General features: G+C 40.1%; 2 protein-coding genes across 2 annotated transcripts in view; one reads left to right on the top strand and one right to left on the bottom strand.

The window, feature by feature from the left end:
• Positions 1–7066: 7066 nt before the first annotated feature.
• COX6C (cytochrome c oxidase subunit 6C) lies at positions 7067–13131 on the top strand. Its single transcript, XM_067292307.1, has 4 exons — positions 7067–7250; positions 8052–8179; positions 10095–10233; positions 13005–13131. Exons 1-3 carry the CDS (start codon positions 7082–7084, stop codon positions 10212–10214), a joined length of 417 nt encoding a protein of 138 aa, XP_067148408.1. The 5' UTR covers positions 7067–7081; the 3' UTR covers positions 10215–10233; positions 13005–13131.
• Positions 13132–15820: 2689 nt separating this feature from the next.
• The window catches only part of VPS13B (vacuolar protein sorting 13 homolog B), a 489316-nt gene continuing 477635 nt past the window's right edge, over positions 15821–27501 (bottom strand). The window contains exons 59-62 of the mRNA XM_067290363.1: positions 26964–27140; positions 24318–24420; positions 23425–23674; positions 15821–18214 (exon numbers count right to left, since the gene is read on the bottom strand). Of these exons, the coding sequence (XP_067146464.1) occupies positions 17969–18214; positions 23425–23674; positions 24318–24420; positions 26964–27140 (776 nt within the window). The 3' untranslated portion in view covers positions 15821–17968. The remainder of the gene's footprint in view (positions 18215–23424; positions 23675–24317; positions 24421–26963; positions 27141–27501) is intronic.

The following is a 27501-nucleotide window of genomic DNA, read 5'->3' as shown; positions in this document are numbered from 1 at the left end:
AGCTAAGCATTGGAATAAGTTGCCCAGAGAGCTTTAGAAATCCTTATCATCATCAGTTTTAAAAACAGATAACATATGCACATTTAACGACTAAATATTTTCAAACCCACATTGGGGAAGGGGAGTGAGTAGATAAACTCTTGAGGGACTTATTTTCTTTGAATCCATATTCAGGTTGTTCTGAATGTTAAAGCTTAGCCTCTGCTCGAAAAGCTTACTACAGTCAAGGGCTGTAACACTTCATTTGTTCTGCACCCGAAACTCCCACTGAAGCCAATTATTCAATCTAATTTAGCAAAGACCACAGCTTCTCTGGCTGTGCAATTGTTGGTAACCATCAACAAACTGATTCATCTACAATTGGGCCAAATGTTACAAAATCTGTTTCTGAGTTCTTGTTTGTACCCCCATCATAAGATTACACCAAAATTAAAGCATGCAGTACTTGAACTAACTTCAAAGGCTGAGCTTGCACTTCTAGCTAGTTCAGCCTTTTTATTGGTTCATGTTTTCCATTTGGCTTCGACATCCTGTTCTCTACTGATGCCCTTCTGGAGTTTCATTTACAAATATTATGTCCCTGGTTGGTGAGCCATGCTAATTAATACTGTGGTGGAGGCTATGGATTATAGCAACCTTGTGTCTCCTGCTTGGAAAAACGCTGCAATTTTTCCACCCATTTACATGTAACACCGTATTGAACATGGCCAAATCCGTCTTAAGAAAATGTACCCTCATTTAATCAAAATGTATTGAACCAAGGTTGTTTATGCTATTATCTATTGCCAATTTTGTTAGTAGTGAAGCTCAAATATTTCAATACAGTAGAAACTTGAGATTTACTATTTCCTAATTAGATTATATCAAACAAAACAGTAAAGTTAAAACAGGCCATTTTTAGAATTTTTTTAAAGTTTATGCCAATGAGAAGTTTGTTAAAAAACCACTAATAGAAGATTTTACTGTTCTCTGAAAGTCTTACACTTCTGATTGTGCCTAGCCTTTCAAACCTGGGACCACAACCTGACATGGATTTTAGCTACAGTGGGGATTTTGTAGTCAGCAACACACTGACTGCTGGGATTTCAAATGTTGCTGAAGTCATGATTATAAAGAAAATCTATTTTATAAAGGATACCTTCTGATATCAAATAAAAGCTATGGAGTCTTTAAAGAACATAGCAATCTTAAGTTGATGGATTCTTCCTACATGAGAATAAACAAAAACAATGCTATTTTTTAAGAAGAGGTAATCTCTTTTATTAGACCAGGTGATGTAACTGGAAACAACGGACATGCTTTCAGGCTCACAATTCGTTCATCAGGTCATAAACAGGTCAACAAATACATCATGTTTGGGGTACTTGTTATTTTGTTTCTGTTATTAATTGTGTTCATGAACTTGCCTTTCATAAATGGACAGAATTCAGTTGACATGACTGCGATAAGATGATACAAGGCACAAAACAAATCCTCAAGAGACCCCCCCTTCCTCCTCCTAGACTGTCATTTCAGAACCAGAAAGGAAAATTTGCCAACATCTTGTAACACTTGTCATGTCATCACCTCAACATGAATTAAAACAGACTAAAACAAGAGGTTTATAAACCTATGAGAAAAAGGTTTAAAAACTTGCTATTGGAAACAACTGCAAAACAATTCTGTGGCATGTAAACCTGGACCTAGGCCAGTCTTTTTGGACAGAATGAGCTCTGGCTTTGAAGGGCTTTGAAGGGCTAAATCTAATAAAGGACATAGATGCCTCTAGCTTAAATCCTACAACGGCAAGTTTTTTGGGTGTCACCCTTTCAGAATGCAGTGCAGCTCCCAGCAAGCCCCTTCCCCTTGGGGTGCAGCGCCCTGCGCGAGCGCAGGACTCAGCCGGCACGCTGTGCCGAGAGCTGCCTAAAAGGAGCAGCCTTGAAACTAACCCAAAGGAGGGCAAATTTTATGTCTTGTGGAGAGTAGGCACGAGCTGCTATCTGAGGGAGGCTTTCCCACTTCACAGCCACTGTTTTATGCCCACAGATAATTCTGGCTGCAGTCTTTTTGTCAGAATTAATTCCTTGAACAAAATGATAGCTCGATGAGCAGCGGCAGCTGGCCACTTTCTGCTTTCCTGGATGTCAGATGATCACTTGTCAGATCTAGTAAAAGGAAAAGCTAACAAAGGGTCTGGTCTAAAGCCTGTTAAGGCATTAAGAACACATTGTTTGATGGCTTTGGACCACTGAAATTTACCTGTGAATCTTCTGTTAGACTTACCGTAAAACATCCATGAAGAAGCAGGAGGGAACTGGTAAAACACCAAGTGCGTTTTACCACACACGGATTGCTGGGCAGCCCGTACAGACATCGTCTTCCGCATATTAAAGTTTTTGTACGATGGATGAGGTTTGGAACAAGAGAATTTTGCGGTGTGTGAGACTTGACCACCTTACAGCACCTGAACCAAATTGTGGCAGGAGCCCGAAAGGTTTGGCCTTTTGTCCTTGCATTACGATGATCCTTGCTTTCATTTTCAAAAGGAGGAATTTTGCCATTGTGTTGCTATTACTTTCTGGAGCTGAATCCAGGCTAATGATACTTGTGGCCTACATATGATGGGCTGTTATTTGCTGTGGTGGGTGTAGTGAATTATATGTAACAATTTCATATGTTGACAAGTTAAACTGCAGATTGGAGTATTTGTGAGGGTGGTTTAACTCTGAAGGTTGGTGTCTGGAAAAACAGGGATGAGGAATGAAAAGAATTACCCAGAAGAAGGCATCTCTCAGCAAATACAGAGTGAAGGTACAGTATAAAAACATTAACTTTGATGACTTTGTTCCCACTGCAGCCAAGCTACATAATGTTTAAAAATTTAAAAGACAAAAGAATTCTGACATCAGTAAAAGGGATTTGAGCAAGGAACAGGGATTGGAAGAAGGTGTCTTGCTGTGTGTGTTTTTGTGTTTTTCTAAGAAATCAGATTATAATGCGGAACCTTTCTGGCAATACATGATAAAGTTAGACTTGTCTAAGCTAAGCTTTTAGGCAAGAATGACACATAGACAGGGTGTTACTTGTTTTAAAATCCAGTTTATCTAAGCCATTTTTTCCTATTGTTAAAATAAGCAATGTATTTGCTTCAGACAGGCCCTGTGAACTTGGAGAATTTCAGAGTGAGAACAACTAACACAGAACCATCTTCAGTTCAGAAAAAATAAGAAAAAAAGAAGAAAAGAAATGTAGCACATGAATGCAGGCTCAGGTCTAAGCTGTGGGACCTGGTGTATTTTCTAGCTCTTGGGCCTGGGTTCACACCTTAGCCATGTCTTGACTGCAGGGTGGGATGAGAGAAAGGAGTGAGAAGCACAATTCCTAAATCCTCTGGGTGGCCCTGGAGGGAGACTAGGGTATGTGGGCAAGGAGGGAGTCATGGTGAGCTTCACCAGTTCTGCACGACGGAAGAGTGGAGGACCCAAACGGTGGGGACACTGCAGACAGCACCCGCCGTGCAGGTTAGGCTCTGCCACAGGGACCAGAAAGAGGACACAGGAACAGCAAGACATTTGCCAACTTAGGAAATAGCTGAGTCTCTTTTTTCAATAATATGACGGTACCAAACAAGGGACCACTCATGTAATTATATTACTATTTGACGTGTATAAAAATATCAGAATCTCTTTACAAATTGAACAAAGCTTAAGAAATTGTTTTTTCTGATTTTTTTTTTTTTTTTTTTTACTTCAGAAGCATTCATAAAATCAACAAAGGCTTGTGAAATCCCTGTCCACTCCATTTATTCTGATTTGAACTTTTGCTTTTTTTCTCCTTGGTTTATAATGCCCTTTTGGAAGTCTGAAAATATTTTTCTTCTCCCTATTAATTTTGTATTTTTCCATTTAGGAATCATTGATTCACCCTTATTTTTTGTACAGCTGGCATTCCAATTTTGTAAAACAACTTCTCGTGCCATAATATCTTTGTTTGTTCCACAGCACTATTGATTGATGTCAACACAGCTGTGGGAAAAGAGGATTTAATTAGTTAATTTTTGGCACAGAAATGGGAGGAGGAGCACAAATGTATGCGTTTTCATATGGGGCACATAGCTAGCAGCTAGCATTGTTTACTTTTTTTTCTTTTTGTGATAGAGAGGTAGATTTTAGATTAAACTGTTTAGAAAAGCAGCTGGCTCTGGAGATTGCTGATGTCCCATGTGACCTTTTTTTACAGTAGATTTTTGGTTCTAATTTGATCCAGATTATGATTATCTGACAGCCATTCCCATCTAAAGAGTTTGTGGCCTATGCAAAATCACTTGATTGTCACAGTCCTGTTCCCAGTGGGCTCCAGTCCACACCGCAGAAAGTACTATCCTAAGTATCGCAGCTGGCAGTCTTTGTGGAAAAGGCAAGGATTCAGCACCCTATCTTTCTCTAACTCAAGTCAGTGGTAAATTTTGTTTTAAATTTAATGGGAGCATAAGCAAAAAATGTTTTAGCTTTAATGCCTTCCTTTCTTCCTCAAAAGATGATCCATTTCTAGGACATCATGAAGAAGCTTCAACTGCTGCTGGTGCTACCACATTTTGGAGAGAAAAAGAGGACTGTAGACTCTAGTTTAGTAACTGTGGCACCTTTCAAGCAAATAGGCCTAACATTAATGTTCAAAAGACAGCTGGAACAGGTGCCAGAAACCTCAGGGACTGGGTGGCCATGGAAGGAAATGAATGCTGCTGTCCATGTGCTGTATGCCCCGGTGTTCACAGAAGGTTTTTCTGCTCAGATGCATTTGGATGCACTGGGCCATCTCAGGTGCAGAATGGCAGTCAGCCTCATAAACCCGCTCAGAAACAAGACTGGAAGGAAGCAACCCTGTGCACTGACTTAATGGCGCTGGTAATCTCTGCCCTCCTTTCACTGCTCCTCCTTCCGCCTATGTATCCTGTATCCTTTCTAATCCCTTATTTGCACAGTCCCAAACTACCCTTTATGCAGAACAATAAGCAGTTGGCTGTATGTTCCACAGAATGACGTCAAAGAATAATAACAATTAGCACTTCATTTAACATCTCAACTATAACATAAAGATGCCGAGCCCACAGTATCCTAGGCACATGGGGAAACTGGTAGCACAGACAATATTTAATGACTTGGCCAGCCATGAAGCAAGTTAGTGAAAAACAGAAATCAGATTTTTGTATATGCAGACCCAGGTCCATTCACCAAAGTATTCTTTCTTATGCGGACTGATGTTTACAGATAAATTGCTCAGACACAATTTATAACGATAGTAGCCATGAAAACTGCTATGATTTTATTCTAATTAAACTTACTCTCTTTTTCTGACACTGTAACATGAGGATTAATTCAGTGGAGCTTTTCAGATCCCCTAGACAACTCTCCCTGCTATTTCTTCTCTGTTTTCCACTCCCCAGGCCCCACCAGCCTCCCTCAGTAACAGCAGTACCATACTGGGCCCAGGCCCTTCCTTAGGCCCTCTCATTCAGGTTTTATTTAAATCTTGTCATTCTTTCTGTATGACATCACTAACATTTGGCTTTTGGTATTCATCCACACTGAAAAACCTGTTGGCCAGACATTCTTTGTTTTGGTCTCAATTATTGTAACAAACTTTTCTCCAGTTTGAAAAATGTTTTCCAAATTATATCTCTTCAAAATGCTGTTACAAAAACCATTCTCCCAGTTTGTTGCCTTAACTGTATGATTCCTCTGCAATTTTCTACTGATATCCTCCTCTTTTTTGATCTTATCAAACAAAAAGCTACTTTTCTTCAGTTTGAATGGCCTATCTCCCCTGTCTTTTGATGTCAAGATCCCCTGGCTTTGTCAAGGCAATACTAGGCTTGAATAAATGCCTCGCTGCACAGGATAGGCTTTAATTTTTCCAGGCAGGAATTTTCAGCAATTAGTGTAAGTCCCACAGAGACTGTCTAGGAATAAAAACAGTGACAATGCTGTATTTAGGTGGTGATTATGTGGAAACCATGGCCAAAGCACATAGGTACCTTATTTCCAAGAAAGGTACAAAAATTGATTACAGATCAGTGGCTAACGTATGCCTAGAAAGGATTAGAAATTGCTGCAAGGACCACAAAGATGATTAGGGGACTGGAGTAACTCTCATATGAAGTAGGCTGCAAGAGCTGGGACTGCTCAACCTGGAGAAGGCTTGGGGGGGATCTGCTCCATGTATACAGATACCTGATGGGAGACTGTCAAAGGATGGCACCAGACTCTTCTCAGTGGTGCCCAGTGACAGGACAAGAGGCAATGGGCACAAACTGAAACACAGGAAATTCCATCTGAACATAGGAAAACACTTCTTTACTGTGAGGGTGGTTGAGCCACTGGCACAGGTTGTCCAGAGAGGTTGCGGAGTCTCCATCCTTGGAGATATTCAAAACCCAGCTGCACATGGCTGAGAGCAACCTGCCCTAGTTGACCCTGCTTGAGCAGGGGGCTTGGACCAGATGATCTCCAGAGAGATCCGTTTCAACCCCAACTGTTCTGCAGTTCTGTGGTTTGTTTCTAGGCTTGACCAATCATTCTTAGCAAACCATGTAAGTAATACAATTTGATGTATTCTGGTTTTCTGGCCGTTCTGGTTTGCCTGGCACTCTGAAGATGCAGAAGTAGCACTAACGTGTGTGGGAAGCCTGGAGGGTGGCCACGTGCTGGTTAAGCAGTGGGGAAGCGAGGCCATGCCATCACAGGGGCTCTCTGCTCCCGCCCGGGCTGTGGCTCGGGGCAGCTCAGCCAGCTTCGCTGCGAGGGGCGCCCGCCGGCCCCTGCGCTGGCCTCAGCCCCGGCCTGGAGTCAACCGCGGCCCGAGCTCGCAGTGGGAAGACACGCAGTGTGCCGGTGCCCCGCCAAGGGGCTCGATGACCCCAGAGAGGCCGTGAGGGAAGGGCAGACATGGCCTTTGCCCCAGGGCAGGGACAGCGTGTCACAGCACGGTGTCCTTCAGAAGGGCGGCGTGCCCTCTGCTCCTGACCATCGCCCAGCAGCGATGGGGCCGGGCAGAAGCGGTGCGGGACAACGGATCCCCCTCTCCCCTCCATCCCCCCAACATGGATGCTGCGCAGGGCCGGGCCCGCCGCCCGCAGTGCGCGCAACAGCGGCGTTTGAGCCGAGCCGCTCGCCGTAGCGAGGAGGTCGTGTCCCGCGCATGCGCGGTAGCTGGGCCGCAGTGGGTGCCCGGCTCGCGGGTCGGAAGGACGGTGGTCGGTTCGCGCGGAGGTGAGCTCGCGCCCGCGCCCCCTCCGCGCGCCCCCCCCCCCCCAACTGCCGCCAACCGCCGCGCCGCCCTCAGCCGCGCTGCCGCCGCCGGCGCGGCAGGCCGTGACCTCTGCGCGTCCCTGAGGATGGCGGGGACGGGCCCTGCGACGGCTGCTCCTCTCGTGGAGGGCAGCCAGGGGCTGCGGCGCTTTCTGTGAGAGGGGCGGGGGGCGACCACTGTGGGGCTTGTCTCAGCTTGGTCCAGGCGCTGCGGTTCCTTCCCTCAGGTAATGGCGGCGGGCCCCGCGCCTGGCGGGGACGGAGAGCGGCTCGTTTGCAGTTACTCTTCTTAAATACAAGAGGAGAGTGGCGTGCGCGGCTGGGGGCAGCACCGAGTTCCTTGGGCCCAGCGGGGCCGCATCCCGGCTTTGCCCCTGCTCGGTGACCCTGTGAGTGCAGGAGGCCGCACCCTGCGGCAGGGGACCACTGCCCTGGGCCTGACATGGTAAACCCTGCAGGGAAGGATGGATTTAGTATGAACAGGGAAGGCCACTCTGGCTACTGTAACTATTGGATGTAAAGGATATAAAGCCTTACTTAGATTTCTGTCATGAACAGATTGTTCTTGAATGTTGTACATTAAATATTCTCATTGAAAAGTCAAATAGAGGGAAGTTCTGTTGCTTACTTTGTGAAGGTGCCGATTACACATTTCTCAAGGGCTCAGTCTTTCTAGAGTAGAGTTACGGAAAACTGGTTAAGTAGAGCTTGTTGTTCCCTTGTTTCCAAGTTATCTTCCCTTTTTTTTCTTTTGTTTTCTAGGAAATAGAATCACCATGTCATCTGCACTATTGCCTAAGCCACAAATGAGGCGCCTTCTGGCCAGACGGATGAAGTTTCATCTCTTTGGGGCATTTTTTGTATCTGTGGGATGTGCAGCTTTGTACAAGGTAAGAGTTTTACTTGTTGAACTATAAATTGGTTTCATTAGAGTACTAAAAATTCATTAATGTTGCTTTTTAAAGATTTGGTTGAGCTCTTCATCAGAAAGTTTTAGTAATATATTTTTCCAAAACATAAATCTTAATTTTCATTTGAAGAAGTGGTATGAATAAACTGATCTCATAAGCTGTGTGGCCTGTGCAACTCATGACAACATAACCTTGAGCCTCCTAATCCTAGATTACTCTTGATCATTCACACACAACTGATGCTTCTCTGATTAACTGTAGATAGCCTGTGACTCTAGAATCTAGCATACTGTGAGGGAGAGTTGTCAGAGTTATTTTATGTCTAGCTTGACTTCAGAAATCATCTACATAAGCACATGGGAGAATCTGCCCTTCACTCTGAAGATCTTGATGTGGGGAGGGCTAGTACGGTCCTTTTTTACTTTATTTTGAAGTAGTATGTGGAAATGAAGCATTATGTTTCAAAAAAACCAAAAACACACTTACAGATTGGAATTAGTTGTTCATGGTCCCTAAGAGTCTTTGATAAAGATAAGAGTGGTAGTTGTCCTTGAGTGCATTTACTAAATGCTTCTTGGATATCATTTTTATTGTAGGCAATTATAATGCATAAAGCAAGCAACACAGTTTGAATTACATGGAAGAGCTGGGTCTTGGTTTACCATTGAACTCATTCATGTACAGTTTGCAGCTTTTAAGTAATCAGGAAATTATTGATAAAGATAACTAGAAGTTTAGTAAGTTGACAGTGATGTTTTTGCAAGGAACAACCTGAAATTAACTTAAGTCCAACCAATGTCAATCAGAAACAATAAGCTTGCACAGCTAAAGCTGAGCTCCCACTTAACACATCTGTTAAGATGTAGGCAAGCTTGTTTGTGATCAGACTTGCAATATACTTTTTTTTTTCTTTTAAGTCTGATTTTTGGCAACAGCAAGGAGCCCTGAGTAAATGAGCTTTATGCTGTGATTTTATACTTTATTTGGCACCCTTACATGAATACATTATTAAGGCGGTGGACCATATTTAAAACAAATATCAGTACAGAGATCTCATGTTACATCATAACTATTGTTGGACAAACATACTTTTTTTTTTTTTTTTTTTTTTTTGCTAGTTGAGCATATTCCTTCCCACCCTGAGGGTGAAAATTCACAAGACAGCTAAGCTGATCTAATGGTTTAGTAGCTTCCCTCCCCAGTTGTTTGTTTCTTTCTGGTTCCCTCATTCATTCTCTCTTTTTTTTTTTTTGGTCATCCCACTGATTTAACTTAACCTGCCAAACTGTCAAAAAACTAACTCAGTAAAAAGTAAACAGTTTTCTGTCAGTTGAGCAAGTTAGACTAGCTCTGTTGTACTTCAGATGAATGAGTGCCCAGGGAGTCGGGACCATGTCTTTTGATGTCAGTGAGCTGTAAGATTGGCTTGGCAGTCTCCTAAAATTTTACCATGCTTCTGTAGTTGACCTACAATGTAGCTCAAATGTAATAAATTATTTTAGGAAACCCTTTTATCTAGAGTTTTAGTTCTGCAACTGCCCACAGGCATATTCAAGACTTTCCATAACTGCTTGTTTTATGAAAGCCATTATCAGGCTGGGCAGAGGACACTAAAGTATCAGTATAGTCTAAATGTTTCTGAATCTTAAAAGTGTAGCATGCTGTCTTGTAACTGGCTTTCATTTTTAGGTTTCATTTTAGACATTTGTTTTCCTGACCAACAGTCAAGTAGCCCAAATTTGAACAGGTACAAACTAGTATTTTACTAATTCTGTTTTTGAGCTAAAGGCTTTTTAGACTGATATTCACTGATATAAATCCTGGCATTACTAGACAAAAACTTCCTGCTTGTCTAGCTGTGGAAGCTTTAATTCTCTGTGTATTACACTTTCAGTTTGGTGTTGCTGAACCCAGAAAAAGAGCTTATGCAGAGTTCTATAAAAACTATGATCCCATGAAGGACTTTGAAGTCATGAGAGCAGCTGGTGTGTTTGAGTCTGCACAGCCCAAATGATGGTAACCTGCATTAACAGGTAATAAGCTACTCTACATTAGAGCAAAAGTAAGTTAATTTGTTTCAGTGAAACCTTGTGCCTCTATTTTGAGGCTCTTCCATTCCTGTCAAATAGAAAGGGGCTTTGAAGAAAAAGGATACAAATTGCACTCCTCAACAGAGACCTGGGGCTAATACGAAACATTAGGAAATATGGGAACTGGGGAAGGGGGGAGGGGGTAAGGTCAGAATGGGAAGCTCCTGAATACCTTTTGGGCAATTTAACTTATGTGATATAGCAAACCTCTGCACTGAATGATGCCAGGCCTTTCCCTCCTCATACAGCTGCATTCAGAACAATTCTGTCTACACATGGAGGGGAGTGGAAGCTCCATGTAAGACTTGCCTGACTTAGGATATTTATTATATTGATGCTGTAACATCTTTAATTGGATAGTATGTGGCTATCAAAATCTTCTACTGTCATGCTTGTGGTGGTTCGGTGAATGAGAAAGTGGAAAGGCTGTTTCTCTCTCATAGCATGGATTTTAATGTAAGAAACGGAGACAACTTCCACATACCCTTTTGCCCTCTGAAGTTGATAAGAGGGGAGAGATAACTAGCCATGAGGAAAAAAAATATATATATATGTGTGTGTGTGTGTGTATGTAGTTAAAATAACAATGGCATATGGCCTCTTGTGTGATAACAGATGTTCAGATTTTTCCCCTTACTGAATTAAGCCTGAATAGAACTTGTTCACAGTATTATTTTCCGAGCACTTAATACTGTGTTTTGTTCTAAGACTACCAATCTTTGTTCCCCCTTGCTTGCTAATGCCAGGAAAAAAAATCTTGATTTCAGCCTTGTCATAATTGTTAATAAGTATGCTCACTCAGCTGCACAAACTCATGATGTGACAGCTCAACAGAGAATTCCTCCCCCCTTCTCGATCCATGTTTCTTGCATTGAGTCCTCTGCTTCTCTTAAAGTGACTTCAAACTAATCTAGAATGATAGCTTTTTCATTCTTTTGGAATGTTTTTATGTTGTGATCATCGCGTGATAATCTGTGGCTCTAATTATCCTGGACAGCTGGATTTTCTCAGCCTGTTCAGTTAAGGCAGCAAGATGGAATAAAACATTTGTACTTAACAATATTAATAATAAGTTCTGTTGTGTGACAATCTTTGAATATCTGGTTTCTGCGTAGCGCTATTACATAAAATAAGCATAGCTTCAGCTCTTGTAGTAGATATAAAAAAGATGTCAGTCCCTTATTTTTTCTTAAGGAAAATTTTTCTGAATACAGTACAGAGAAATAATGAAATGATAAACCTACTTTTTTAAAATGTTGATATTTCTGCCTCTAGTTCAGTCCTATTGCTAATATATAGTCACTTTTAAACTTTTTTGGGCACTGGAATTGCATTCTTTAGCCAGGTGGCCTTTATCAGAGTATTTTGTCAACAAGGATGCATGTTAAAAATTTAATTGCAATCCTGAACAGGATTTTTCAGTGCAGATAGAGCTCTGTTCTCATTTGGGTTGTGCTCCTGTTTGCAGCTAAAAGAAATCAAGTTGCAGATTGTGCGCACCTTTTAACATTATTAAAAATTTCCTAAGCAGTTTTTCCATTCCTCAGTTATACCAGCTCAAAAGAAAATGCAAAGGACAAAATTTTTTATAGGTCATTTTGAATTGTTGGTGCTTCTTACACCTTATTTTATATAAATAAGAACTTTTTTCAGTCCTTCATAGTAGAAAGATTTTTTTTTTTTTTTCATGCCTGGCTAGAGCAGCACATGAATACTTAAGTACAAGAGAGAGAAGGCAATGCCAGTGTTTCCGGTGTTTAAAAAAAGACTGTGAAAAGGGCAAGTACACAAAATAGATGGAAGACATTTTATTTGACTCAGTAGCTTAAATGTTAGTTATGAAAGTTGGGCTGAAGTTAAATTTGATGCTTTTTTGATGGTAAAACGTAGAGTGTTCATGTATATTCTACATCTGTTCTGGTTTTATTGGAGTATATCTTATGTATGGCAGTAAATTCAGTGGTTTAGCTTTATTTAAATACTCTGTAATTCAGTACTTGCCCCAAAAATTGAGGAAAGAGTGGGCAGGGAAGAGCGCCTCTTTAGTTAAGGTGTTAGCTTGGAACTCAGTACTGAGTTTGTTCCTGCTTGGTGTGTAGAGAACTTGGTATCTGAATGTGATTTTACAATGTTTTAGCTATTCAGTACAGGCTTTGTGTGGTGGTACTGATAATGTACAATGCAAGCATAACAATTGGTGAGGAGTATCCAACCTCTACGATGTGTTCAGTAATGTACTAATGGGGGCAAGCTAAGAGTTTGGGGCTAACCACTTGCTTGACTTGTCATGGAGTACAGCTGGTCTTGGATTGTGTCCAATACGTGGAGAAGCAATTTGAATTTGGTTTTCTTCCTTCCTTGGTAGATTGCCTACACCACTTGTTTCCTCTCTGGCTCCTATCTGAAAGTTGCATTCCTTTCTCTTTCAGGCCCTTAATGCCTAGCAAGATTGATTCAGTTATCAGTGCGGCATGTATAGTGAATCTTAAGTGCTGTGCAGTATTGTTCCAGCTCTTGATTTGTTCCATGTTTCACTTCTGTTTGCCACATGAAGGGTGTGTGAATCTTAAACCATCAGGAAATAACAAGGGGAATTCCTCTAGACTAAACTGCATAAACATTTCCCTCTATTGCTTTGCATTCATACATACTAATGTGTTTATTTAAAGAGTAAGAAGTTTGACCAACTTAACTTTTTTTTTTTTATCTTGTAGATTTCCTTCAATCTAAGGAGACTTGATGGCCGAACCTTGCTTGTTCACTGAATTATAAAGTGTAATGCACTTCAGTGCATAACAAGCTCTAATATAACTCAATAAATAAAATACTTATGTCACTGGAGCTTAATTGTCTTCATTAATGTTGAAATGCTTAAATGTTTAGATGCTGGGAAGAGTAGTGGAAAGTCTTCATAAATTGGTTGAGACTACTAAGCCTGACTTTTTTCCCCCAAGAATAATTTGCATCTTTTTGTCCAAATTCCACATTTGATTGATAGCAAAGTATATTCTTTAGCGATTACAGCTAGGTTGAGTTTTCACTGCTAACAGGAATTTGCAAGAAGAAGGTAGCTGTTAACAGGAAGGGAGTGGCTGGATTTCTGGAAGGATCTTGGTTACCTCTCACTTCAGAAGGTGAAGTGACCTTGAGATGAAAGAACTTGGAGAGGAATTCTGGAAATATGCCAGAGAGCTGTCATATCTTTCTGCTGCCATCACTGTCTTGCTTTCCTCACAGCAGCAGTATGTTACAAGACTTAGAAACTACACAAATGCTGACTCTTATACAATGGGTAACTATAACAGGAAAATAACTTTAAACTGGAGGTACATACATACATGTACTTATGTACAAAGGGAAGGAGTATTAAAGCAGTGGAAAAGAGGAAACTTAGTTTAGGATATTGTGATAATGGAACTCTCTGCCACTCCTTGTAGGCACACATCTTTTTAGTATCTGGAACTATCCAGCTAAGCACAGTCTTGATCTAGGTTATATCCTGTGTAGTCCAAGAGCTGATGGTCTGTCATGTGCCTCATTACCAGACATTTGGAACATGATTTTTGCATTGCCTATAGCTGAGGTTCGAGATAGTGCTAGGACTGTGGCTCCTCAGGGCCGAATGTGGGCACTATAAGAGGAGCTAAATCTGATCATGTGAAAGAAGGGAAGGCTTTGTATGAAGAAGCATGACAAATTAAGCCATCTGTATTGTATTTGAAGGTCTTACGTTCAAATTCTGTTTGGCATAACTTGTATTATTTTAAATGGACCATTAACTTAACACTTAATAGGTATCAGTGAGCAACATTTGCACTAATGAAAGCTATTTAAGTAACATATTTGATCCAGAACACTAGTATGCAGGAACAAAGGATTTTCTCTAAACTTTCCATACACGCAGTGCTTCCTTTGACCAAAGAAATAGTTGACATTAGTGGTGCAGGGGAAACTATCTAGTAATCAAAATACTCCCTGCTCCTATAAATGTAAACCAAAGCTTAACAATAGCAAATGATAGCAATTTATCTTCCAAATGTACAGTATAAACATTGTATGCCATTAAGCACTGACTAACATTTTCTCAGGCATGTCTGCAGGTTGTAATAGCCTGGGATCTTTAGTCATACTGACAGCTTCAGAGGCAAAGAAACTTGCTACTGCCAGGTGTGCTGGCTAATAGAACTGGCTTCCCTCACAGCTCTAGCCCATATATTTTTCCCAGTTGCTTTGAGTTAATTTACTTTTAAATTCTAAGTCTTATAAATTGTTATAGCCAACAGCAGTTATAGTCTGTCTGTGCATTCTGGTTCTTACTGCTAGCGGTGACTTAAAGAAATGTGAGTCTTGTGCCTGAAGATAGCTTCTGATCATACAGCAGAGCACCAGATCGAAGGTGTCTTTGGCTAAATGCATTAAAGAAAAAAGTGAGGTCTTTCTTCCTTTTATGTTTGCACTTTGGAAGTCACTAGGTTATAACTGTTCCTTGTGTTATAATGATGCCAAGGTTTCACAATGGCTGCAAAGCAAATGCATCCTTTCAGCAGGCAATAAAAAACAGCCCATAGCTGAGTACTAAGAAAGATGAGCAGAGCTTTCTTACCTGTGAAGCAGGAAGGGAGGGCAAAGCTGGGGACCTAACAGTGAGTTTCATTAGCAAGAAGGCCTGACCTCACCAGCACCAGTCTTTCAATCCCTTTAATCCTTCCCCTGCCCCCAGCCTTTGCCAGAGAGAGCTCATCAGTTAATCGTGGTCTTGCCTATCATTGTATCTTCCAAACAATTGGGAGAGGGAAGGCACAGGAAAAGCCTATGTGCGTTACTCCTGAAGCAGCTGCTTGTTGCAGGGTCTGGCATGCTGTTTATAGGAGATGCAGCTCTGGAAAACATGTGCTTAAGTAAGTTCTGAGCCCATCCCCAACTGACCTCAAAGATTTTGCTATATTTATATATGAAATATATGAAAAGGAATTGTTTGACCTCAACTACTTTGGGAAAGGTCTTGCCTTGTATCAGCTTGGCTATGCCTTCAAATTTTTGGCTGGCTTGCTTTATTCTCGAGTGTTTGAGGAATGATTGATAGTTCTGGAAGCAAACTAAAAAGATATATTTGAAGTTGTGAGCTCTCCAGGGCTAAAGAGCGTTATGAGTGTAGGTATGTTTTAAGCATACACATTGGAGTGCTTTAGCAGCTAAGTATAGGCAGCTGCTCTCTGGACAACTTTGTTTTCATAGTTCACACAGCTCATATGTAGGAGAGGCTGATTTATATGCCGTCTCCACACATGTTTCCATACATGTGGTCAGAAGGGGGAGAAAGAACCTGCCTAATGCAGTAAAGATGCTAGCTTAATTCACTGAAGAAGAATGTAATTTAAGCAAGTGTTTATTCCAGGAGAAAATAATTCAGGAAAAACACTAATATAATCTTAAACAATGGCAGCAATCTACAGACTTTCGGAAATTAAACTGCTGCCTTCCATCATTTTTTACAGGTGTGTTTGCGTCCTCTTGGCTGGTTTGTGTACTATGTACACAATGAACAGGTTAGTCTAATTCAAATGGTGACTACAGTGCTGTTTTGATTCAGTTAGTCACAAAACCATAAAACTTTTCAGCACATGTTTTGGCAAGCTACTCATCAGTTTTTACTTCCAAAGCATTGTCATGATCTATTTGCATTTTCTGGTATATGACAAAGACCAGTCACCTACTGGAATCTAATGGGGGTCTACGTGAAGCTTGTATGTCTTTACTGTCATTGTTCTATGCAGTGACCTGCTCATTCACTTGTACTGAATGACCAAATAGCTTAAAAACCCAAGTAGGAATAATTAATTTTATTAATTATCTTTAAACAATCTCATTATATTACAATTTATGTACCATATGCAAAATTAGATGTATTAAACTATTTCCATAAAATATTCAGGAATGAAGAAAATATATATATGTACACATTTTTAAATAGTGTTACTTAAACAATGACTAAGTTATTAAATCACTGTATGAAATGTTGATAATGGATGAGTTCATTTCACATTCAAGAAAGGACAGTTCAGATCCCAGGCTTCTGCATTTTTCAGTACACAAGAGATACGGCTTTTAGATGCAGCTTTTAACAAAGCAGAACTTAAAAAAACCCCATTGCAATTACTACATTCTTATTTACCGTGGTCATGCCCGGTATGCATAGAAGATGATACTAACTAAAGTATAGTTATTTGCTCAACATGATGATCAGATTTTATTCCAGTTCTTAAAGACTCTCCAATTCTGGCCATGTTCAGGAATCCCCAAAGTTCGTGTCCACAAGTATGCAGAAAAGGGGAGAAAAGTTACCCACGGTTTAAAAACAAGCAAGCTTTTTTTTTTTTTTTTTTTTTTTAAATAAAGCTGCTGTAGCCACATTTGTTGTATAAAGCAATCTAACCATGCTGGGAGAGAGCACTTTCTTGCCCACTACAACCTGTAAAACATCTGAAAATAAGACAGACACGTAGAAAGCTCATTTGTCTTGAATGTGTTTAACATAGTATCTGAAGTGTATCATGATAGCATCATTAACTAGTAATGTAATCGGAGCCTGTAGGGTCATACTTTTGGATCAACTTGCAAAAATTCTCATTTTTGCTTAGCACAAATATATCTGAAAGGTCATGTTTCTAAATATCCCTGTTCTTATCACTTCAAAGATGAGAAGCATAAAATAAATTAGGGCTTAAGTGAGAAAATGTACTATAGTGGTGGGAGATAAGAAGGAAGGGACACCCAACAAGGCTTCCTTCAGCACCTGCACTTTTTGTTACAATGAGCTTATAGCTTTTTGGTAGATTTGAAGGAGACTAAGCACTGTTTCTTAAAGTTTATAAACTGCATGTTACTGGCTTCCAAATAACTACCAGACAATGCACAATGACATACATATGATGAAAGTCCTTCTGAAAATTTGATGGTGGATAAAATAAAGTTTCTGTATACAGACAGTTTTAAAAATAAATTCATGTCGTAGTTAGCGTTTTGTTCTCCAAACCACACAAAGGCACTAGTTTACATTAAGGACTAATGTCCTGCAAAACTTCAGTCAAATAAAGGAAGCTATTTTACGGTTAAAGTGGTGCTAAAACCCAGCTGTCACTAGTAACTTAAAACAGCCACACTGGGTTTTTCAGATTTAGTGGGGGGAAAATGTTTTGCCTCAGGACATACATGTTGGGGGGAGTGTGTGTGTGGGGGGGGAAGGGGGGCTCAAACTTGAGCTAGTTTTTACAGCTGAGTTATAAACCTGGTTTATAACAGAAACTGGCAGACCCTAAAATATGATATAGTATGTATTGATAGAAATTTTTGTGTGTGTCAAAAATGTGTCTGTACACTCAATTTTTCCTTATTCTCTGGTTTTCAGTTATTGAAAGGACAAAGGATTTTGATTCAGTTTATAGTCCAATACTTTCCCTTTTCACTTTATTTGTTTGCTAGGCTAGGCTAGTGCTTTCCTTCCAGCACTAATACCTTGGCTAGGGAGTCGGAATGTTAGAAAAGCTATTATTAGGTTTAATTTTGTTACTGTCTCCTGTCTCCTCAACAATGACGTGTATCTCTACTTGATGTAGATTGCTGCATAGGAAGTGTTACTTTCAAAATGGTAAGATACTACTATTCTCGCCAAAAATATTTATTAATTAAATCCCTTCCTCAAAGCTTTATTTTTTACCATTGTGAATTTACTAATGAATACTTGGGCAAAATTTGGATCAACTACATACTGATATGTTTTTGTTACAGTTGGAAGGTGTTCGGTAGCCACAGCTTGTGAGGCTGGTACAGAAGTGGTGCCAGGAGCGAGGTGATAGGATGTCTTTGTGACGTACTCCATGAGGCGGTTGTACTGTTGTTCTGATAGTCTCTCTCTAACTCCATCTGCCTGGAATCAGATAACACAAATGATTACTGAAATATTGACAGAAACCGAACTTCTTAATAGTAAAGACAGTAAGTTCAACATTACTTTCTATAGTTAAAATCTTTCCCCCTGGGATCTTACAGTATCCACATGGATGTTTTCATCAGCTAAGTTCTCCCATAGTTTTGTGATCTGTGGATTAGTCCTCTCCTTTGATATTTTGGATGCTTCCATGCTAAGAAGTTCTAACAACTCTGCCATAGAAAAGTTGAAGCAGTATCTTCTGAGAATTTCAGGGATGGACTCAAGAGTAATCTTTACAACAGATCAACTTGCAGACAGAAAAAACTTCTCAACTGCTTTTAGAAAAAGGCCAGTAGTTCCTGGCAGTGCTTATCAGGCAGCAGTCCTAATTAGCAAACCTTTTCTTCACAAAATACAATTAAAAATTGCAACAGCCCATAGCCATATCTGGGAAGTACTTAAGTCTTGAATGGGATTTGGAATAAGGGCTTGACTCTACATTCCAGTCGAATGTTCTAACTATGAGGGCATATATCCATCTGTCTCTCTCTGGTAACCAAAAAAAATGCACTTTGGGTCAGAGCATCAACAGAATTACTTCTTTTTTTTTTTAAAAAAAAACAAAAGGGTTTTACTAAAGACCGTTTGAGTACATAATTTATGAAAAAGAAACCGAGGCATCTACACAGCTGACTTTTCCATCACCATGAGTTGGAAGGACTTCTTTGAAGAAATCCCTATTTGTAGGCTGAAATATGTAGAGATGCAAGGCTCTGCTAAAAAGAGATGCAGGTAACCCACATCTGTTTGCTGGAAAAAAAGAACAGTAAAACCAATATTGCCAACAGAAAAGTGGCATCTACCATACGGATCCAACCAGGCAAAGTATTAGATGAAAAGCCACGGGCAAACCTGGCCCTGGAAGACCAATCTGCGGTGCCCTTCTTTTGAAGGAGGCATTGGAGATAAGTGGAACTAGCTTGAGAAGGGAAAGCATGCGAGCAAGCATCAAGCTAGTTGCATAAATTTAAAACAAAGTATTATTTCAGAAATACCACCTTGGATACTACAGAGGTATCATTAGCAAAGTCATTCAGAATAGAACTTATTTCCCCAAAATGCAAATGACAGAAAAGTAGAAACTATCCTAGGGTAGGTTTTGACGCTTCCTTATCTACTCTTGGAGAATTGCTGACCACTGTCATTTTTGCAGGGTTTATAATGTCTTCGTTGGATGCCATACATAAGATTCAAAGACTGTGCTATTTTCTGGCTGTCTTTAAGAAAGTACTACAGATGCCTCAATACATGTGATGATTTTCAGACAGGACCACTGGGTTCAATTTAACATCCAGGAATAACATCTTGTCACATCTCTGGACTCTAGGGCTCATTTTAAACAAACCCTTACCTATCTGAAGAAAGAATTAATAAGACAGATAGTGGCACACATCACATCCAAATCAAAATAGTCCCCTCTGGTCTTCTACTATGCCTTTGGAGATGGATTTGCTGCTCAACAAGTAGAATCACTCCTGTTTTCAATCATCACCACAAAAATGCTAGAGGAAGCAGGCACATGAACGAACTCAGGAGCTCAAAGTTTGATCCTATGCTTAGAAAGAGTGAAAAATGATGAAATGGGCAGAGGAAAGTGTGGTTTCCATGAATGACCTTAGAGGGAGTAAAAAAATCAGAAGGCAGACTGCTGCAGCGGACACATGGCTAACAGAAGAGAATGGTGTCTGAACCATGTCTTCAGCCTCGTGTCACAGAAATAAAGTATCATCTCAGCAGTCAGCCTGTTTTACCAGCTGAAAGGAGAGAAATATGTTAAAGTAGCACCTATGTAAACTAGATGGTAAGTTACGAGGCAAATCTTGCATGTGGGTGTCTCCACATTTTTTCCTGATTTCTTCTTCTAGGTAGGTAAGCCCAGGGGAAGCTGAGGTTATAGTTCTGACTCCACACTGACCATAAAGATCAAAGTTGTCAGAGGAGATGGAAATGGTGCTGGCACCATTGAGAACCCATTTCTCATTCAGCCTCAGGCCATATCCCACAGATGATAGATAGCAAAATTATTCAGCAGGAAATATTAACTGCACTTGGATGGTCTTCCAAAGTAACTGGGACTCTACTTGCTTCCAGATGACTTCATCTGTAACCGTTTGCTTCTCCAGCCAGTGTCAGTTTAGCTTATACTGTCAAGACAACAACAGAAACTTGGAATTGCTTTTATTCTACATTTTGCCCTAAATTGGACCTAACAATGTCACTGAGTGCTTTAACCCCCTAGTGTGAACAATTACTATGTTAATAGCCAAACCATGATATGAATCCAAACTTGGTCACGAGGAATCTTGAAGATAGATAGCTTGTCTTTTCATATTAACATTTTGGGGTTAAGAACTACAGAAGTTTTCTAGAATTCCACCCTCCTCCTTTTATGGCTTATAGAGAATAATTCTTCAGCAATTCTAATTAAACCCAAAGTATCTATCTATCATCTGGTGTATAATCTGGATGTGTACATAGCACTAAAGACCTGCTTTGTGCACACTCAATGAGGAGGAAATAAGTGTTCTCTGGGTTTTTTTACTGCTCTGAAAAAATCCAGAAGTCAAGCTCCAAAGATGATATATGCGCACTCTCATGAAATCCCTGTTACAGATCATCAGAAACAAACACTGGAGTATCTGAAATTCCAGGGCCCTTCAGCTTTTTGCTGTCTTCTTGATATCCCTAGCTATACCAAGAGCAGCTGGAAGAGCAGGTTTTTGGAGTTTGATGTGTGTCTGGAAGCAAGCAGTGTCTCAATTATCTCAAGATAATCTAAGTACAATTAATGCTTCCCTTTCAATAACAACGTTGTCAGTGCCAGAGTTTTCAAGAATTCATCCAGTCTACTTCTAGCCAGATGGATTAAGTTATATATTGTGAAGACGAACAAGCCATCAGGCAAACCTATTGCTGAAGGAGTCAAAGCATGCTCTGGTGATTACAGCTGTGGAATAACACATGTTTTTTTTTTCCTAATAGTTCCAAGAAACTGAGGAAAGGGAAGGGGAGAAACTGTTTTGGGCAGAGCTGAAACAAAACTTTTTGGCAATTATTTTTGGTGAAAAATAAGACAAAAAAAAGTGGATTTTATAATGTTGAAATGAAATGTTTCAATTTATTGTTATTATTTCTAGGATTTTTGACTAAATTAACCAGCAAAATAGATAAAATTTACATTTGGTAACATCATCTCTCTAAACTTATCATAATATTTTGGTTGACCTGACTGGGCATTTTTTAACAAAAAATTTTGGCCAGCTCCACTAGTGTCATCAGGTACAGAAGTGCTTGCACTTCAGCTGAGGACATCTCCAATGCAACAAGATGGCCTACCATTGGTATTTAAGAGTTATGTCTATTTAGGTGTAAGTCTGTAGCTCTGAAACCGCTAATCAGCAAGCCATAGCTTGCTGCTCCTAAGGCTACTTTCCCTAATCATGTTCGAAGAGTATTCACACAACCCCTTGTCGAAGAGTTGAGGGGCCCTGGCTCCCATCAGCACCCATGCTGTACAGAACAGCCCCAAGCACCACAGAACTGTCATCCTTTGCTGCAGAAAAGAAATTACTAAGTATGAAATTTCCCCATCCACTAAGAAAAAAATATATGGGAACATTAATTGCAAAAGAACATCATATGACTCTAGGTAATCACCAAATGCTTTTTGAAAGCTTTTGGAATCTCCTATTGTGTAGCTTCCTTAGCCCCCAAAATTAAAACTCTCTTATTCCTGTCTGCCTTACTTTCAACTGCTCTTCTTTAGAACATATTTCTTTTTAAACATTCATGCACACTCCAGCATCAATTTGTGCACTCTGAACGAATACTTATGCCAGGTCTGTTTTTCAGAGCATCAGTATCAGGTTTTGCTGCCTTGCCATCACTGACCCCACTCCATTCCTGGGCTATAGGCACACTTCACCCTTTTTACTCATGCCATACATTTTCACTGCATTCTCAAGAGCCTGTGTCAGCAAGGGAGCTTGTGCACTGAGGTTGAGTGGCTCAAGGCTTACGGCTGCTGGCACTGCTGTGCCACTGGAGCAGGGCTCCCATTTTTCTATCCAAAACTTCAGAAAGAAAGGTATGCATTGGTCCAGTACCTCCAAAGCTAGTCACATTTACTGTGTGTACTAGCACATGCATGTGGGAATGTGGACTCTGTGCACATGCTACGTAGGGTTGTGCTTGTGCACATACATACAGAGCCATTCATCTGGAAAGTCCTACATATTGATATATTCCCAGCTGCAGCAGCTGTGCGGACTCGAATCAGGCTTGCTGTCCCTCACCTTCCCTTCTCCCAGACAGGCCCCTCTCCTTTGTTTCCCTCTTGCAGCTACCACCTCCCTTTGGGCAAGCAGCCCTTTTCCCAGAGCAGCAGCCTGCTCCTCACCCCTTGGATAACCAGATAGATACAAACACAACAGGCACCACAGCTGCTATAGTGCAGTAAAAAAATCTGGGCTGGAGCTAAAGTTGGGGCTAGGACAGGCGGAGCGCAAAAAATGCCCCAGGAGGAATCAGTTATCTCCCTTTCCCCTCCAGGGCAGTAGCCCTGTAGTAGTAGTAGTAGTAAGTTAAAATCTTTAAGTTAAAGTTTTCATTTGCAAGAAATGGAAGATGTAAGGAGCTAAATACAGCTAGTAGCCAAATAAGACCACTGTGTTAAACGTGGCAAGATAAGAAATATACTGCAAGGAGCACACATTGGCATCACTGAATGGTTAAAAGAGAATTCACAGAATATTAAGAGGAACTGTTCTCACTGTGACTTTGCAGGCAAAGGCAAAGCACCTCCAGCATGCCAAGCAACGACCACCTCATACATGTGAAGTCGGTTGTGAGAACCTCTTCAGAACAGAGGTGGTCCTTACCAAGATCCCAGACTTCCTCTACTTTTTCCCTCAGGAAATTACTGGCACAGATTTTTAAATTCTATAATCAGTAACAGGATAGAAAGGAGGAGACACCTCCGTTTCATCCAAACAGTGACAGAGTCAACAGGGAGGTGTGGGGAAACAACGGGTCCCTCAGTTCGGGACTTACACCTCTGGCCTCCCGACCCAAAGGTGAGTAGCCCAGTTGTCAAAAACATCACCAGTGTAGCTTTATCATTGAAGCAAAATATCCTCAGCCTTTACCTCCAAATCACAAGGCACTCTTTGTTGTTTTAGCTGCACCTTCAGCAGGTTTTTTTGCTGTTCATCTTCCAGACAGTCGATTTCGGTGACGGGGAATGCCTGCTGCTGTGTATCTTCGCTGAGGCTGACCACAAAAAGCACCTCTGAGGTCAGCAGCAAGCAGCCTTCATGCTGCTGGCCTGATCCACTCACAATCATGACATCTAAGTCCATATGGACTTCTGGCCTTCCTAGAGATTGCAGCATTTTCCTGCATTACCAAAAAAAAAAAAACAAACAAACAAAAAAAAACCAGTGTTATGCATTGGATATTTAAGGACTTCTTTTGATCACTAAATGTTTTTACTTAAGGCTGTAGCTACCACCTACAAATATAAAATAAGCAGGTGAATATCCTTTAAACCTCCTTTACTGAAAGATGTAAGACTTTTTACAAGATTTACAAGATAAATGTGAAACTGTTATTTATCAAAACTCTTTAATCATTCACTGCAAAATTGGCCTAATAACCATACTAGGTCAGCTGATTTCCCATCCTAATAGAAAAATTACCGAGTAGTGGCTTACAAATTCAGTGCAAAAAATAAACCTATCTTCACTAACAGCTGTTTCTGGAGATGTGCAGTATTTTTCTTGGGCAATGATAAATAAGTAAGAACTCATTGAATGCCATTAAATAAAGATCAGCTCTGTAGTTCCAAAACTGGAAGCAGATCAGCAGCCCATCATTTGCAGATTGGGTTTCTATGCACTACCTTTGTGTTTAATGTTCCTAAACAAACTGCCATAACTCAGCCTTTCCTAGGGAAGCAGCCTATTAACTTGACCACGGGCCAGAACCTATTAATAAACAATGTGGATGTAAAAATGAGCAAGTGTCTAAATAATTTTACCAGACATATTTGACGTGGCTATTTGGAGCCTGCTCAACATGTTGATCATTTGGATGAGAGCGCTGCTTGGGAAGCTGAGAAAGTCCAGCTCCATGCAAAATACCTGTGGTAAGAGAATTTAAGTTTTTTACTAGTTGTTTTCTACAAAACAGTTACATGTTGCAGTGATGTCATCTGTTTAGAGCAGTTCATAAAATAGTGCAGATCCAAAATGATGTCACATCTTTGGAAGCTGTAGTCAAGATAATTCATTAAATATTACAATGCAAGAGTTGTGCACTTAACCCCAATGATCTTGCATTAGCAAGAAACAAAAAAACCCACTGAATGTTCTTAAAATCAGCCATACACTAGCAATTAAGAGAAAAATAATGCTCCTGAGGGCCATCATTTCAGAGCGGGATTGGGCACATCACTTACAATTTATGTACAAAAAATCAAGACCATTGTTAACTTTCTTGCTTAATATTAAAATACTTCCATATACGTGTCATGACCGGTACAAATTAGAAGGAAAGTTTGCCTAGATACTGTATTTAAATGTTCAGTTACTTAATCCAGCTGTTAAACACAGATCCATATACATTTATGAGATCTCCCGGGGCATCTGGTTTATTGTGAATTCTTCTTAGTGCCAGCACAGAATGGAGACTACAAGAAGCAGTTAAACAGGTTTCTAAATAGACTATCCAAAGCTGAAGATGATACAGTATGGGTGCTTTCAGATGGCTTGTAACCTTGTAAAAATAAGGTATGGTCACCAGAAAGAGAATCAATGGGTTGCAAAAAATTCACAAATAAAGTGGTTCTAAAAATTTTTACAAGATAGATAGAAATTAGGTTAAGTGGTAAGCACCAATGTTATAAGGTTTAATGCAAAGTTACTCTCTAAGCAAACAAAGAAAACTTATTTTGTCTAATTAAGCATTCAATTGAAGCAAAAGGCATTTTTCCATAAGGGTGTCAATAACTTAGATTCCTTTTCACACAATGGACAATAATTTAAACAAAACATCAGCACTGAAAAAAAACCCTTTAATTTTTAACACACATGTTGATGGTAATACTTAAAAGCAGCATCCCAGTTGTAACAGTTGGCTTACCGAGGTTCTCAGCATTATGTGAGTGAAAATGTCATTTACAGATGGAGAAAGAGAGAACATGTGTTTACTTCTGTGTGGTCCCCCACCCCTCGGTCCCCCCAAGAGGCACAATCCCACTTCCAATCCAGTTGTGGGTAAGAGTTACTCAAACTCTTATATGTTTTCCTCTCACGCACTGTCAGCTATTATTGATACAGTTTTTATGTTTTTTCCTGGCTAACTCTTTTTGTCACATGCTCTTGGAAAACATCATGTGTTGTATACCATATCTGCAAGGAAAAGTGTCCCTCTACTGTTACGGGTAAAGACTGCATTGGAATTAACTCTAGAAACTGTAATTCCACAGTCAACAAAAAGAACATGCAGACAGCCCATAACAGCCCACAAAAGACAGGCAGTTTCTGATTTTACAGATATGTGTTATACACCTATGGGATGCATAATTCAGAGGAGCAGCTATTATTTACACTCATACAAATGAGATAGAGTCAAGACAATTATTTTAAATCATCGCAGAGTGGACAGAGTTATCTAACAACCATATTATTAAATTAAACTATTCAAACACTTGCAGCAGGTATGTTATTAACTTTTTTCTGAAACAGGTTGCTTCAAGGAACGAGTTCTAAATGTCAGGGGAGGTGTGGAAACAATATTCTGAACTTAAGCTCTAGGAGAACTACTCTTATTCTAACCAATACGTCACAAAAAATAAATTATGATTAAAGACTTTAATCCTCAGGATTTGTTTGTTGTAATTAGTCAGGCAAAATTAATGACATATTTACAGTCCTTGTATCATCAGGTCTCCCTGCCCTTCTTCCCCCCTCTTTTTTTTTTTTAATATCCAGACCAGCAGCTTAGATTTCATGATACTGAAAGCAAATAAATTAGCATATTTTGATATTTTATCTTTTACAGTTCTTAGCGGTCCAGAAGCATTTACATTAATCTGAAAGGTTTGACCACTACTGCCACTAAGCGCTTAGTCTAGCTGGAAAACCCACCTATGACCACTAAAAAGTCACCCGTGCATCTAAAAGCAGGACACTCTTCTTGCAACTCTTCAGTTTAAAGCGGATGTTCCCACTACACATCTCACTTCTTTCTCCCAGTAACATAACTCCCTCTTTATTTAGAGATAACACAACTCTTTCCTTGCTGTAACAAAGCGATCTCAAAATAATGCTCTAATTGGGTATAGTGTTGCTCTATTATATTTATGTCAAAAACTCTTTTGCAGCACATATGTTTCTGTAACTAATCCTACTGTATTCCAAGAATTACTTCATGGTTTCTGCGTTCTGTGTCTCTGGTGCTGTACAAGACTGATTTGTAACACAAGAGAGAAGCATAACATGATTTTTAAGAAAAGGAACACAACATTTATAACTATTCAGCTGTAGCATTTCTAAATCTTTTTCTAAGTCACACAGCTACTGAGTCATGTAAGCTGACACAGCAGGTTGTATTTGAACAGTATTTTAAAGATCTGCTCATGCACATTTAAACGGAGATGTTGTTGGAAATCAGAGTAACTCACCATAACCTGTCTGGGAGACAAGTTCAGCCGCACCTCCAATTGGCTTCGTGAAGACTCCCATAATTCCCTTTCCCACTCCAGAGATAACACCTTTGGCTTTATGCCCTGCTGAAGCTTGGGCCTCAGATATTTTCTGAAAATTCTGCATCGGCTGATCTACAATACCAGCAATTGCACCTGAAAAAACAAGAGCCCCCAGTGATTAATGAAGATTAATATCCCGGAATAAGAGGAAATCTTACTACTGGAACTGAATGTTGTTTGGATTACAGACTGTACTCCACCCATTTTATACAGCTATTTACTGTACACACAGCCAATTAACTAAACAACTCCCTAGCTGAAGTTTAAGTTAAATCTCTACTTCCTTTTTATGCATTTTACTTTTTCAAAAATTCAGATCACTTAACTTGATAGTATGTTTGCATCCTTCAACTACTTTCACTAAATGCTTTTGCTGAGTTGCTATAATTTAGCTCATTCTGTGTAGCAATTCTGAAAATGTTGGGCTTGGAATAAAATCCATCAGTTTTAGGAC

Source organism: Apteryx mantelli, chromosome 2 (assembly GCF_036417845.1).
Source record: "Apteryx mantelli isolate bAptMan1 chromosome 2, bAptMan1.hap1, whole genome shotgun sequence".
NCBI classification, from domain to species: domain Eukaryota; kingdom Metazoa; phylum Chordata; class Aves; order Apterygiformes; family Apterygidae; genus Apteryx; species Apteryx mantelli.
The sequence above is the reverse complement of the archived record's forward strand: the minus strand, read 5'-3'. Positions and strand labels throughout refer to the sequence as shown.

Excerpts from the sequence above, each read along its gene's own strand:
- COX6C (XM_067292307.1), top strand. The coding sequence starts at position 7,082 with ATGGATGCTGCGCAGGGCCGGGCCCGCCGCCCGCAGTGCGCGCAACAG. Across the intron at positions 7,251-8,051 it reads GGTGGTCGGTTCGCGCGGAG|GAAATAGAATCACCATGTCA; the intron begins GTGAGCTCGCGC and ends TTTGTTTTCTAG. Across the intron at positions 8,180-10,094 it reads GATGTGCAGCTTTGTACAAG|TTTGGTGTTGCTGAACCCAG; the intron begins GTAAGAGTTTTA and ends TTACACTTTCAG.